Source organism: Netta rufina (assembly GCF_964035555.1).
Source record: "Netta rufina genome assembly, chromosome: 16".
Lineage (NCBI taxonomy): Eukaryota > Metazoa > Chordata > Aves > Anseriformes > Anatidae > Netta > Netta rufina.
Window position 1 is genome coordinate 6,516,692 of NC_140140.1, and position 14,154 is coordinate 6,530,845.

The 14,154-nt window shown below is 60.1% G+C and overlaps 1 protein-coding gene across 2 annotated transcripts in view; it reads left to right on the plus strand.

Moving 5' to 3' along the window:
* Window positions 1-14,154, plus strand: part of PLCG1 (phospholipase C gamma 1) — a gene marked incomplete at its 5' end in the record, with an annotated part of 38,219 nt that overhangs the window by 22,280 nt on the left and 1,785 nt on the right. The window contains 22 exons of one of the 2 annotated variants that reach the window (XM_084296871.1): window positions 64-101; window positions 1,166-1,238; window positions 1,924-2,025; window positions 2,792-2,910; window positions 3,480-3,565; window positions 3,718-3,838; window positions 4,265-4,433; window positions 5,068-5,190; window positions 6,025-6,126; window positions 6,333-6,520; window positions 6,734-6,934; window positions 7,354-7,473; window positions 8,046-8,226; window positions 8,569-8,646; window positions 9,329-9,432; window positions 9,658-9,754; window positions 9,834-9,903; window positions 10,266-10,423; window positions 10,768-10,864; window positions 11,398-11,622; window positions 12,128-12,276; window positions 13,923-14,037. In XM_084296871.1, coding sequence (XP_084152997.1) covers window positions 64-101; window positions 1,166-1,238; window positions 1,924-2,025; window positions 2,792-2,910; window positions 3,480-3,565; window positions 3,718-3,838; window positions 4,265-4,433; window positions 5,068-5,190; window positions 6,025-6,126; window positions 6,333-6,520; window positions 6,734-6,934; window positions 7,354-7,473; window positions 8,046-8,226; window positions 8,569-8,646; window positions 9,329-9,432; window positions 9,658-9,754; window positions 9,834-9,903; window positions 10,266-10,423; window positions 10,768-10,864; window positions 11,398-11,622; window positions 12,128-12,276; window positions 13,923-14,037 — 2,716 coding nt within the window. The remainder of the gene's footprint in view (window positions 1-63; window positions 102-1,165; window positions 1,239-1,923; window positions 2,026-2,791; window positions 2,911-3,479; window positions 3,566-3,717; window positions 3,839-4,264; window positions 4,434-5,067; window positions 5,191-6,024; window positions 6,127-6,332; window positions 6,521-6,733; window positions 6,935-7,353; window positions 7,474-8,045; window positions 8,227-8,568; window positions 8,647-9,328; window positions 9,433-9,657; window positions 9,755-9,833; window positions 9,904-10,265; window positions 10,424-10,767; window positions 10,865-11,397; window positions 11,623-12,127; window positions 12,277-13,922; window positions 14,038-14,154) is intronic. The other variant, XM_084296870.1, reaches the window with a different exon arrangement.

Here is a 14,154-nt window from a genome sequence, read left to right on the forward strand (position 1 = left end):
GAGCACGTAAATTATTGCTTTTGCCTGAGAGCCCTCCTAATGCCTGTGCTTCTTCTTTTGCAGATGGACGTCCCGTTCCTAGAAAGGTGGATAACTTTCTCGTGCTTGTGGGGGAAGGGGCTGCTGCTTTTTGCTCCATCGCGTGCTGTGGTGCCTGCAGCAGTGGGTCTGGGACGAGGCATGCAGCGTGCTCCTTGTCTGTGTTTTTGTGCCCTGTGAACAAGCACCTTTGCCGTAGATGTTTCAGGTCAAGTTGGGGCTCTCTTCCTCCCAGATGCCCCACTGGGAGCCAGCTCAGGTCAGCTGCACCCAAAAAAATATTGTGTTTTTTTTTTTTGTGGAGTAATGAGACCCCTTGGAAGTTTCCCCAAAGGTACCCTCGTGGTTGGTGCTCGCTGGGTGCTGTGCCCGTAAGCGGTGTATTGCTCTTGGGCTCTTCTCCAGGCAGTGCCTTCCCTCAGCTGTGCACATCCTGGCTCTGGTTGGAAAAAAAAAAAAAAAAGGGGGCAACTTGAATTTAACCATGAAAGCTAAAGAGTGAAAGGCTTACTGACTTGTCCAGGTAATCTCCCCTCGTTTCCTCTCTCTTTTCCTGCAATCACAGGAAAAAAAGAGTTGGACAGACCTCAGCCGACCAGCTGGTTCATGCCTCTGCCCCAGGGCAGTCAGCGCTGCCAGCTCCGTGTCTGTTTTCTCGTCTTGGTGCCAGGCATGGCCCCTGGCTGTGCACTACAGCTTGGTACAGCCCTGCCCTGCCTCCCTGAGCCCCCGCCTCTGAATTCCCGGAGGTCTGGCCTGGCCGCAGTCACCCTTGGCAGCCCGAATCCTCTTTAGCTCTTTTCACTCTTCCATACAAGAAGAAACCCTGGTTTTGTACAACTCAGTCCCTCTGATGACTTTAGCTGCCCTTGACTGGAGTTTCATGGCCCTTGAGCAATGTTTCACATCGTCAGCCCCTTGCTGTGAGCCCTGGGCTGCCCAGGAGCACGGGATGAGGAGGTGGAAGCTCAGCTGCCGTGTGTTTGCCATCGTGCCTTGCTGCATCGTGCTCAGGGTGCACGGCGTGGGTCGCCTGCTGTGCCGCGCGCCTTGCGGGTAGCCCCTGGCGCGATGCTGCGGGCAGGCGTCGCAGGAGTGACTGACGTTTCTCTCCTTGTGTTCCCAGGGGTGGAGAAAGGTCCGAGCACTTCAGGGTGTCGCTGCTGGAGTTCCAGAAGTTCCTCCTGGAGTACCAGAGGGTGAGCTCAGGACTGGCGAGGGGAGGGGAGAGCCGTAGGGAGCTGCTTCTCCGCGGGGTTGGAGTTTCACCAAGTCCTTGGGGCTGGTGCAGAAGGCAGGCAGAGCTCCCTGGTCCATCCTGAGCAGCAGCTGATCAATCTGCTTGCTGCCTTTGCTTCTAAAAGCCATCTTTTGGAGGCATTCGGTGAGCTCAGTGTGTGCTCAGACACACGTGTGGGTGCCCGCAGCCTGTTTGCAGAGCGTGCAGACCCTTCTTGCCGCCTCTCGCAGTGCCGTGCCTCGGGTGGGAGCACAGAGCCTCTGCTGTGCGCCATGCTCCCACCTCCCACAGCTGCAGAGAGGACAAAATGAAGCGGCAGAGACGCAGCCGTTTGGGTGACTTCATGCAAGACAGCCAGGGGGAGAGAGGAACCAAAGGAAGCCGCGCTGGCTTCTGCTGCGGGGGGAGCTGGGAGGGCAGATGTGTGCAAAGGAGCTCTCAGGAAGAAAACTGCACAGTGCCGAGACGATGCAGACCACTTAAAAAGGGGCCAGATTGCTGCAGCTGTGCACTACCTGGTACTTGTGCTGCTGGTTGAATTCCCAGGCAGAGATGGTTAAAGCTTCTAGTTGGGCGAGCTGCTGTGGTTTTGAATAACGCTTCCTGAACTGCTTCCTCCTTGGTGTCTCTTCTGGGCTTTGCAGGAGCTCTGGGCTGCAGATACCCTCCAGGTACAGGAATTCATGTTCAACTTCCTGCGGGACCCTTTGAGAGAGATCGACGAGCCGTATTTCTCCCTGGATGAGGTACGGCACCTCGGATGGGTAACGGGAGGGTGGGAGGTGCCCAGGGGAGGGGGCTGCGTCTTCGTGGCGTGACGGTGCTCGAGGGGAGGGTGCTGTAAGCAGGGTGATCCCCTGGGGCAGCCGTTTGCTGAGCTGCTCAAGGGAAGGTTGGCACAGGGAACGACTTCTGGGGGCTCTGCTGGTGCTGGATGTGTGCGGCTGGGAGCCCTCCTCAGGCACTTCATTTGGGGAGTGAGAGGTTACACGGGGGTACACGTCCCTTTGCTCCGTGTAAGATCTTCTCAGAGCAAGGAACTTTTTGTTACCAGCTTTGCTGGCAACAAAAGAATAAAAACAGCTGGAGGTCACCATGTCACAGGCCCTCTGGGCCAAGTCCCATCCAGAAGTCCCTTGATCCACGTGGCCGTAGGGAGCTGTTGCTGCTGTGTGAGCTGCAAAATAAAATGCAGAGCTATTTATTTGTCTCCAGCTGGGGCAGTTTAAGGATTTGTGCGCAGATATCTAGCAGGGTGCAGAAGATCGGTGCTAATGCCTGGAGCTGTGTTGCTCAGGCACACGGGGTCACGTAGCTGTGTGCTGGGCAGGGTTCGGTCAGGCCCCTGCTGCCCGGTCCTGGTGGAGCCGGTCGGCACCTGGCGTGGCAGGATGCGGGCTGTGCTGAGCTTAGGAAGTAGCCCCTCGCCAAGGGTGAGCCGTGTGTGTGAAACTGAACCGCAGCGCCCAAAGCCTCCGCATCAGTAACACGCTTCTGTTTCTTCCTGAGCAGTTTCTCACCTTCCTGTTTTCCAAAGAGAACAGCATCTGGAACTCGCAGCTGGACATGGTGTGTCCGGAGAACATGAACAACCCCCTCTCCCATTACTGGATCTCCTCCTCGCACAACACGTAAGGACCCCGGAGCGGCTCCCTGAGCACCCCCCTGCCCAGCATCCCCTGCTGGGGGGCTCTGGTCCCAGCGAGGTGACAAGCAGCCCTTTAGACATGGGATCAGCACTTCAGACACCCTCCGCTTGGTGTCCCAGTCCTCCCTTCATGGTTCAGCCATCCGTGTTGTGCTCTGACACTGGCAGCACAGCACATCTGCACAGCCTGGGCTTTGAGGTCCCAGGCAGTTTCCTCCCGCAGGCACCGTCGCCTTGCACAGCCTGTAGGAGGAGAGGTGCTACAAAATGGGCAGGCTGAAGTTGGCCATTTGCTTCTCCGCTGGTGGAAGCATCCCCTGCCAAGGGGCACACGCGCTGGCTGTGCTCCCCGTGCACCCAGTGCAGTGGCAGCACGTCAGCCCAAATATAAAGGACTGAGAGCCTGGGGAGCAGGCGGTGGCTGAGCTCCAGCCTGCAGGGGCTGGACCAGCTCTCAGCACTGTGGGAATGGCACTGGGTACAGGAACGTCGTCCCAGGAGCCATCCCTGCCCTGCCTGTGGCTGACGTGCTCATCTTCCCTCACGGGGCAGGTACCTGACCGGGGACCAATTCTCGAGCGAGTCCTCGCTGGAGGCGTACGCCCGCTGCTTGCGCATGGGGTGCCGCTGCATCGAGCGTGAGTACCGCTGCCACCACCGCGGCGGGCTGGGCTTGCACCTCCCTCCTTTATTTCCACCCAACGCCAGCTCCCAGCAGCGCCCAGTCTCGTGGCCGTGTCCTGCCCAGATGGCAGCCCCCGGCCTCATTTCCCCCGTGGGTCTCTTTCAGTGGATTGCTGGGACGGGCCCGACGGCATGCCGGTCATCTACCACGGGCACACCTTAACCACCAAGATCAAGTTCTCTGACGTGTTGGTCACTATCAAGGAGCACGCCTTTGTCACCTCCGAGTGAGTACCGCAGGGACCCGGGCTTCCACGGGCAGAGCTGTCAGGAAGGCGAGGAGTGGGCAGGCACCACCTGCAGCCAGGCGAAGCCCACCTGTCCCAGGGGGCTGGCACAGGACATCTAGGACTCAGAGGGAAGAGAACGTGCTGTTGTGGCTCCAGCCAAGGGCAGATTTCACCCTGAAAAGAGTCTCGTGGGAGGGAAGGCTATGGGGAAACCTCAGCAGCTTTCTGGTCCCCTGCCCACAGCCCGTGGTGGGGACACCTTGCTGGAGGCCGTTTGCACTGAAGGCTGGAGACAGCACAGCTGCAGACACAGCACGGGGAGGTGTGGGTGCAAACTGCTCTCGGAGGGCACAGGAGCCAGGTTTTCAGCAGAGCTTCCTGCAGGCACGGCTCCAGTAGTGGCAGCTCTTTTCCTCCTGCCAGCTTCCCCGTCATTCTGTCCATCGAGGACCACTGCAGCATCGCTCAGCAGAGGAACATGGCTCAGAATTTCAAGAAGGTCTTTGGGGACATGCTCTTGACCAAACCAGTAGATATTTCTGCTGATGGGCTCCCCTCTCCAAATCAGCTCAAGAGGAAGATTCTCATCAAGGTGAGCTCCCTTCCCCTGTGGGGCTGATAAATGGAGAGAGTCGGGGCGGGTTTGGCTTTGGGACCGTGGGGAGCTGCCTGCTTTTGGAAGGGGTTGGCTGTGGCGTGAACCCTGAGCCGTGGTTGTATTTATGTCAGTGTCCCTGGTTAATTCTACCTTGAGAAAAAGGGTTGGGTCTGGATACAGATGGGAATTCCCCCAGCGTTTTAGGGCAGCTGGGCTTCAGGTCCCTCCCGTAGCCCCGTTCTGTGGGTGATGACCTCTGCCTGCTTCACCGCTGGAATTTCTCGCTCTGGGGTTAGCATGGCCCCATCCCAGCCACAGAGGGACACCGTCTGTGTGGCTGACATGGGGGGACAAAGAGCTTCTCCTGCTTTGTAGGAGCTACTGGGATGTGAGCCCAGCAGCTGGGTGCTGCCCTGGGAGAATACTGGTATTTCTCCTGCAGAAATCACCTCTGCGAAGACAGGGTGGCACTGCAGTGCCATCAGATAGTCTCTCACCTTGGTCCTTTCAGTCTGGGGGGACCCGCTGCAGCAGACCCGAAGTTTCAAGGCTGTTCACTGGGAAACAACGTGCTGCTTTTGGGTGCCCGCTCGCCTCAAGGTGCCTTACTCACTCTCTTGTCCCACAGCACAAGAAGCTGGCCGAGGGCAGTGCTTACGAGGAGCTGCCCACCTCCGTGATGTACTCCGAGAACGACATCAGCAACTCCATCAAGAACGGGATCCTCTACCTGGAAGACCCCATCAACCACGTACGTGTCCGCCACCGCTGCCCTGGGCTCTGTAAATGACGCCATGGGGTGCTCGAGGGAGATCCCTTCCGCAGGGGAGTTTTGATGCTGGCTCTCTCCTGTGCTCTCCCCTCGATGTCTCCCTCCGGCCCTTGCTGGCGGCAGGAGGCTGAGCTCAGGGAGCTCAGGGCTGGTGCACGGCAGCCGCTTCGCTGCTCTTGCATGACCCTTGCAATGCTCTGGCTGCTCCTGCAGCAAGCCCAACACTTCCCGCACCTAAAGGAGCATTCTGCTTCGTAAAGCGCTGAGCATTCGTTTCAGCAGGTGTGTTTACTTACCCGCAGTCTGCTTCTTCAGCTGCTTTGCTGAATGATGAGGATCTTTGCTGCTTTGATGAGGATCTTTCAGGCAAAAATGTATATAAAAGAGCCTTTTTTTTTTTTTTGAAGAGTGGTGCAATGGTAAAGCTGCACAGCCGTCTGTTACCCTCATCTCTGATAGCCCCCCTGCCGAATCCATGCCCAATGTTTCCTTTTTGCAGCGATTTACTCTTCATTTGGTCATCTTTTAATGCACGCTGGGGTGGCTGCAGCGTGATCTGCAGTCACTTCATGTGTCAGACCCGTCACGTGCGGGTTTTTTCGCTGCTGATAAACCCATGCTTCAGATCGGGGGCATGCCTTGGGAGCTTCTGTTTCTCTCCACTGAAACCGGTGCTGCTGGTGACTCTCCTTCCCAAACCCAATCACCCAACACTGCTTGTGCTAATCGGGAAGAGAAGATCCCACCGACGGGTGCTGGGCCAGCTCTGTGCTTCCTCAGGGGGCCTCTTGCCCAGAGTTTGTCTCCTTGCAGGAGTGGAACCCGCATTACTTCGTCCTGACCAGCAGCAAGATCTATTACTCGGGGGAGACAACCAGCGACCAAGGAAACGAGGATGAGGAAGAGCAGAAGGAGGTGAGGGCTCCCTTGTGTGACGGTAAGTTGTTCCCCTGGGGAAAGGACCTTGCTGCCCAAGGGGCTGAGCACCTCCACTGCCAGCTTCGGAGGGAGAGGCTCTGGTGGGAAAGGTGGGAGCCGGTTCAGAAAGCCACCGACCCTGGTTAAAGCCCCCCACGTGGAGCAGCCCCCGGTGACCCCGGTCTGTGCCTTTTTCCCTCCAGGTGAGCAACAGCACGGAGCTGCACTCCACGGAGAAGTGGTTTCACGGCAAGCTGGGAGCGGGGCGCGACGGGCGGCACATAGCCGAGAGGCTGCTGACGGAGTACTGCATCGAGACCGGGGCCCCCGACGGCTCCTTCCTCGTCAGGGAGAGCGAGACCTTTGTCGGGGACTACACCCTCTCCTTCTGGTAAGGCCTCGTGAGCTGCTCTGCGTGGCACTGCTGGGGTGCTCTTCACCTCGGCACGGTCCCAGTGGGCTGGCAGCATTGGGCAGTGGGTCCCCAGTGGGGCACAGCGTCCTCCTCGGCTGCACCGGGCTGGAGATGGGGTGGTTGGCGTCGTCTGTCCGTGGACAACCCCGGTTTTACCCCATCCCTCCTCTTTATCCCATCCCTCTGCAGGCGCAACGGGAAGGTGCAGCACTGCCGGATCCACTCGCGGCAGGACGCCGGCAGCCCCAAGTTCTTCCTGACCGACAACCTGGTGTTCGACAGCCTCTACGACCTCATCACCCACTACCAGGAGGTGCCGCTGAGGTGCAACGAGTTCGAGATGAGGCTGACGGAGCCGGTGCCTCAGACCAATGCCCACGAGAGCAAAGAGTGAGCGCGTGGGCGAGGAGGGCGAGTTGCATCCGTGGCAGCTGGGACCCCATGGGAAGCCCTCCCGGGTCTCCCTGCAGTCCCTGCTGGGGCTCTGTGGTCCTCTCCTCACTCCCCGGTGTCACAGCAGCTCCGTCGTTCCCAAAGCTGGCTGTCCCTATGCAGAGAGAGGACTGTCAGGCTTGGCTGAGGTTCCCTCACCTGTGCCACACATCACCAGACAGCTCTGCTCCTATCTCACCCCCTGCCCGTCCCACAAAGGGAGAAGACAGCCCCGGTTGCAGCGTCCCCTGCGTGGTGGGCTCCTCTCCCTGGACCCAGGCAGCCTTTCAGGGGACGGGGGGGAAGCGGCGCTGCGTGCTGTGAGCCGTGCCGGGTGCGTGGGGACCAACACCCAGCGCCGCCTCTCCTCCCCACAGGTGGTACCACGCCAACCTCACCCGCGCCCAAGCCGAGCACATGCTGATGAGGGTGCCGCGGGACGGAGCCTTCCTGGTGCGCAAGAGGAGCGAGCCCAGCTCCTACGCCATCTCCTTTCGGTGCGTCCTGGGAGGAGCGAGGTGGGACGGGGTGCAGGGAGGGGGCAGGAGCCATGGGGGGGTTGTCCCTGTGCTTTCCTTATCTCAGGCTGTGCCCGCGGGCTGTTGAACCCTGCTCCAGAGGGGTGGGAGGCCGTGTTACAGCCCAGCTGGCACGCTGCTGATGGAGCGTTTTTGGCCTCATGTGAGCCCCTCCGGAGCTCTTGTCTGGCCTGGATGGCCTGTGTAAGCCTTTAGGGCCACGCTCCTCCTTTGCCACGCTGGTTCCCATGAACCCTGCAGGGCCATGCCGTTCTCTGCCTCTCTCCCTGCCCTGTATCCCTGTTTTTTGCAGGGAAAGTGTCACCTGGCTGCGTGTCCCCATTGCCCTGCGTGGCGTGGGGCACGGCTGGCTTTGGTGCCGGGGTCTGTGGCACACTGCAGCCACGCAGATACATCCCCGAGGTGACACAAAGGGAGATGGCTGCGCACAGCAGCCAGCCTGGGGACACCTTTTTTGGGTTGTTTTTACATCGGGAGAGAGCCTCGTGTTGTGCTGCGTGCCCAGCGGCTCCTCTCTCTCCACGTGCCAGGGCGGAAGGGAAGATCAAGCACTGCCGCGTGCAGCAGGAGGGCCAGACCGTGCTGCTGGGCAACTCTGAGTTCGAGAGCCTGGTCGACTTGATCAGCTACTACGAAAAGCACCCGCTGTACCGCAAGATGAAGCTGAGGTACCCCATCAACGAGGAGACCCTGGAGAAGATCGGGACAGCGGTGAGTGAGGCTCTGTGGAAAGGCGAAGCCTAAGGGTGATGGAGAGGTCTGTTGTGGGCTCACGCCTTGAAGCAGCATCGTGTGAGCTGTCTCTGCTTCACATGGGGCTTTTTGCCCCTTCTGTTTTGTTGTCACTTGTTGGGAACGTGTTGGCTCGAGTGAGGCTTCTTGCTGCCCCTCTGACCCATGACAGCCAGGAGTGATGCTGCACACCCGTTTGCTGGGCGCAGCGTCACTTCTGTGGGGTCACACCCTCCTCTGAGCATCTTCCACATCTCCCCCAAGGTAGGGGACCCGTTCTGCTGAGCCCCAGCTCTCATCACTGGCCCTTTGCTTTCACAGGAGCCGGACTACGGAGCCCTCTACGAGGGACGCCACCCCGGCTTCTACGTGGAGGCCAACCCCATGCCGACCTTCAAGGTAATTCCCACTGCTTGTCAGGGCCAGCACCGCTCCCTGCAGCCCCTCTCCATCCTCTGCATCCCTCCTGCCCCATCTCCTGGTCTCTGCTGGGGAAGGCAAGGATGAGGAGGACCTTCCATAGGGCTAGATAAGACCGTAAGACCCACCTCTTTCTGCCACCATCTGTTTCCCTTTTAAAGCTGCCGAGTGTCACTCCCAACGAAGCGTTGTTCTTACCAAGAGCTCAGGGGAAGATGAGGACTGGCTTTCCTGCAGAGCTTGCCAGCTCCCCAGCCTCTTGTAGGGTTTAGCATCTGTGGGGCCTGACCACTTCCTAAGTCTCTCTGTTTTCCAAGAGCTTTGTTATTTTGCACATTTATTTCTAGACCATGCAGGTGGGCATGCTCTAGGCTGGGTCTGCAGGTTCCCTGGCTGTGCTGACTCTGCTCAGAACTCCCCCTACCAAAGCCACCAGTGGCTCCTGCAGAGAGGAAGGTGCCTGTGCAGGGCCACACCAGGCTCCTGACCTCTGTGGTTTGGTGTGAACGGGGGTCTTGATTTGGTCTGCATCAGTGGGGTCTGGTGGCAGACATGCCTCATTCAGCCCTCTCCACACCCTCATCATGGTGGGATTTGGTGGCCTCTGTGTCCCTGTGACGGTGCCAGCTGCCCAGCCTCACCGGACCCCTGCTCTTTGCAGTGCGCAGTCAAAGCCCTGTTTGACTACAAGGCGCAGCGGGAGGACGAGCTGACCTTCACCAAAAACGCCATCATCCAAAACGTGGAGAAGCAGGAAGGAGGCTGGTGAGTTGGTCCCGATCTTCCTTTTTCCCTGAGGGACAGGGTCAAACCATGGTGTCACCATCCATGCAACGGTGTGTCCCCTTTGGGGTGGGGATTGCCCCCGAAGCCACCGTGTTCTCCCACAGCCTGCAAGCAGATGGCGAAGGACCCTCAGGTCACCTGGGATCCCAACCCAGGGTGACCTGGGGACCCCAGGGCGGGTGCTGACGCTTCCCTCTCTTCCAGGTGGAGGGGAGATTACGGTGGCAAGAAGCAGCTGTGGTTCCCCTCCAACTACGTGGAGGAGATCAGCAGTCCCAGCAGCCTGGAGCCGGAGCGGGAGGTGAGCTGGGGAGGGCAGTGGGGAGGAGCGCCCGTGCGCGGCGCCCGGCCTGACCGTGCCTGCGCTTCGCTCCCACCAGCAGCTGGACGAGAACAGCCCCCTGGGAGACCTGCTGGGAGGCGTGCTGGACGTGCCGTCCTGCCAGATCGGTGAGTGCCCTGAGGGACGGAGGAGATGCTGTGCTGGCTGTGGGGTTTGTGGGCTGGAGGGCCTCTGGTGTCTGCCTCCAGGAGCCCCCGTGCCTGTCGCAACTGAGCGCACGGCTGCGGTGCGTGCTTGTAGTGTGCTCGGCTGCTGGGTTTGGGCATCTCCCTGGAGCCCAGCTGCAGCCTAGGAGCATTTGGTGGCTGCAAGCAGCCCTTGGGGCCACGCTGAGCTGCTCCAGCACACCCTCAGCCTGCTCCATCATCCTTCTCCGCTCCCCTGAGCCTCCCCTTCCTCCCTCCCTCCCTCCCAAGGACTCGGCCCAGCTTCTGCTTGTGACCATTCTTCTGCCCCTTTCCCCGCACAGCCATCCGCCCCGAGGGGAAGAACAACCGCCTGTTCGTCTTCTCCATCAGCATGGCCTCGGTGTCACGCCTGTCCCTTGACGTGGCAGCCGACACGCACGAGGATTTGCTGGACTGGGTGAAGAAGATCCGCGAGGCGGCCCAGACAGCCGACGCACGGGTGAGCCTGGAGAGCCCTCAGCAGGGGAGGCGTCTCATCGTGTGGTAGCAAAGTTGGGGAATTCCCACTGGCACAAAGAGAGGCCGAGGGAGCAGGTTTGGGGTGCTGGGGAGGGCGGCGAGGTGGCTGCCAGCAACTCCTGGCAGAGCGGTTGCAAAGAAAACAGAGCCGGGGACATCTCTGCTCCTGGGAAGGTTCCCTCAGGGGTTGTGGGGTGGGCACCAAGGGGTAGGGCACCTCCATCCATGGGGGGCATCAAGGATGATGCTGAGGGCATCACCGCTGCATGTCCAGCGGTGCCGCTCCCAACTGGCCCTGACGCCTCTCTGTCCCCCTCTTGGCAGCTCTCCGAAGGGAAGATGATGGAAAGGAGGAAGAAGATTGCCCTGGAGCTTTCGGAGCTGGTTGTCTATTGCCGACCCGTGCCCTTCGATGAAGAGAGTGAGCATCTGCTGGTCTCGTGCCACCACAGGCAGACCCCGTGGCGTCACAGACCCCGCTGTGTGCCCCCAGGGTGCTGCCCTGGCCTTTGGCTAGCTTGCAGCTGAGGATTGGTGTCCAAAGCAAGCTGGAATGAGTTTAAATCAGAGCTCTGAACACATCCTCCACCAGAGGGTGGAGGTTCCCTTCCCCATCCCTCTGCTGCTGAGATCTGGCCCCGTCCTGAGCAGCCCCTGGGCAGTGTCGCGCTGTGGCTGTGGTGGCAGAGCCGTCCCCGTGCCTTCAGCCCCCTGCCCTTGGCACCCAGCAAATGTGCTGAGAGCAGAGGAGGAGCTGCGTGGCCGGACCGTGTCTGAGCCAGGGGAGGAGGAGAGGAGTGTTAGGAAGGGGCATGCGGTGGTTGAAGTGTCTGTAACGGAGATGTGCTTGTGCCTGGGAGCCAGAGCTCTCTGTAGCGGCGCTTTTCCCATCGCGAGCTCCTCGCCTGGCCTCAGTCACGTTCCTGGCTCACTCTGTGCTCTGCCTCCTCCCAGAGATCGGCACAGAGAGGGCCTGTTACCGAGATATGTCCTCCTTCCCCGAGACCAAGGCGGAGAAGTACGTCAACAAGATCAAGGGCAAGAAGTTCCTGCAGTACAACCGCCTGCAGCTCTCCCGTATCTACCCCAAGGGCCAGCGCCTCGACTCCTCCAACTACGACCCCCTGCCCATGTGGATCTGCGGCAGCCAGCTGGTCGCCCTCAACTTCCAGACCCCCGGTGAGGGCAGCAGGCAGGGGAGGGTGGGTGGGCTTGTCATGGCCCCCACCAGCCCCCAGTAACAGCACCCAGTGCCCTTACCTCATCCTGGCAATGGGATGGGCTCTGCAAGTCCCACTCTGGGTGCCACCCTTACTGGGAGCCAGGTCAGCTGATGAATGCACTAGAAAACTTTCTTATTTTTATTATTTTTTTTTCCTTTTGGGTTTTCATTGCTTTTGTGAGTTGAGGCATCTTGCAGGTTGCTTTGGCAAGTGCTGGAGGCAGCACAAGAAAGCAGAAAGGAGAGGGAAGGGGAAAAGGGGACGGGCCATGGAGCACGGGGTAGCTGGGCAGACCACGTATGAGATGGTCACTGCGTGGTCCAAGCGTGCGCAGGGCTTTTGGGGTTTCGGGGAGGATGAGCTGAGTTCCCTTTCAAAGGGCATCCTGCAGGGCACAAAGACCTCAGGAAAAGGGGAAGGGGCCTAGGACCCCCCACTCACCTCCTCCCTGTGCTCCCCAGACAAGCCCATGCAGATGAACCAGGCCTTGTTCATGTCCAGCGGGCAGTGCGGGTACGTCCTGCAGCCCACCAACATGCGGGACGACATCTTTGACCCCTTCGACAAGAGCACGCTGCGGGGCGTCGAGCCGCTCTCCATCTCCATCGAGGTCAGTGCCCACCTGCACCCAGCCCCAGCCACGTGCTAAGGGTAGGAGAGGGCTGGGGTGCTGCTTGGGGGGGTGCTGCTCGGGATAGGGGCACCCGGGACGTCTCCTGGGAGCCCTGCGGGATGCTCCATCCACCCCGGCAGCCTCCATGGCCAGGGTCTCGGAGCCAGCAGGTGGCAACCACGCGCCATGGGTGCCCTGGCCCTGCCACCAGCCCCGGCTCGCAGGGAGGTGGCACAAGAGCAGAGCCCTGTCCCCAGGCTGCCAAGGGGCAGAGAGGGACAGTGGCAGGCTCAATGAGGCCGTGTGCCCTTGCTCTCAGCTCCTCTCGGGAAGCTGCTCGTGGTTGGGGTGGGATTTTCGGCCCCGTTCCTGGTGGAGACGGTTGGGGGCAGCAGGGCTTGGGCTGCAGATGTTGAGCTTGCAGGGCTGGGGCTGAACTGCTCTGGTTTTGTCTCATGGAGCCGCACTGCAGGGGCACGGGGCAGCTCTCCAGGCACGCAGCAAAGCTCCTGGAGGGGTGCGGAGGTGGTGGCAGAGCCAAACCAGACGGTTCCCATGTCGGGACCGACAGCGGTCCTGCTACCCTGCACAGACAGCCCCCGTGGCCTCGGAGCCGAGCTGACTGTTCATGTATCTGGGTCAGCAGCCTCCTTTGCAAGTCCCTTTGTCTCAAGCAGCCCTCGGGACGAGGCAGTGGGGATCCTGCCTTTAGTGCTCACGGGTTTCTGACAGCACGAGCAAACTCCTGCTCCTCCGAGGGCATTGCTGTTCCGGAGTGATCCCACCTAAGAGAGCCACTGCCCTGCAGGGGAGGACACCTTGCTGTGTCCCATCAGCCCCTAACTCCCTAAAAATTCCTGGCCCCGTTTCTGCACACCTCCTGTTTTCCATCGTGCTGCTCCCCAAACTCTTCCTGCACCTCAGGATGGAGCTGCACCCTCCGGGTGTCAGGAGTCCCTGTGCTGCAGCCTGCTGCTGTCTCCTTTAAGAGATGGGCTCAGCCTTTTGTCCTCTGGCAAAACTGCCCCGTGTCCCCTCCGAGGCCGGCTTCCACAGGCAGAGAAGCTGCCCCAAGCCCAGCACGGCTCCAGGCACATGATCCAGCGCTGGCAGCGCGTCCTTCCCCTGCGACAGCAGCGTGCCGGCGTGACATATGGCCCTGGCACGGGGGAGCGGGGATCTCCTGCTCCTGCGAGGCAGCAGGTCGGCCTTTCTGCTGAGCACAGCCTGTGCTCGAGGCCAGCAGCTCCACGTCCTCCTCAAGCCAAGGCAGTGAGTCCGAGAAGCTCTGACAAAGCCGCAGGTGTCCGACACCGAGCCCCAGCCATGGCCATGAGCCCCAGCTTGGAGGAGGAGGCGCAGGCTGGAGGAGCTGGGCAGGCTGCAGGCAGCACCAGGGGCAGCTTGGCTGCCTGGCTGATGGTTTACACGTCAAACTGGGGATTGGGAGCACGTCACAGCCTCCAGGTCTGGGAGCTGTTTCTCTCCACACGGAGATGAAACATCTCGCCTCTACCCACCTGGTGCAGCCAGGGTGGTTTAGCCGGAAAGAAAATGTCTCGGTATGCAAACAAGTTGTTTTTTTTTTTTTTTTTTTCCTTTGTTCCCATCTGTAACAAAGTCCCTCCTGTTCTCTTCCCCAGGTCCTGGGGGCCCGGCACCTTCCCAAAAACGGGAGGGGAATCGTTTGTCCTTTTGTGGAGGTGGAGGTGTCCGGCGCAGAGTACGACAACGCGAAGCAGAAAACTGAGATAGTGGGTGAGTGTGGCAGGAGAGGTGACACGGACGGGTTGGGTTCCCCCAGATCTTGGCCTCTCTCCTGGCTGCATCGTTAGGAGGTTTTGCAGCAGCTGGGGGGTGATGATCAGACACCCC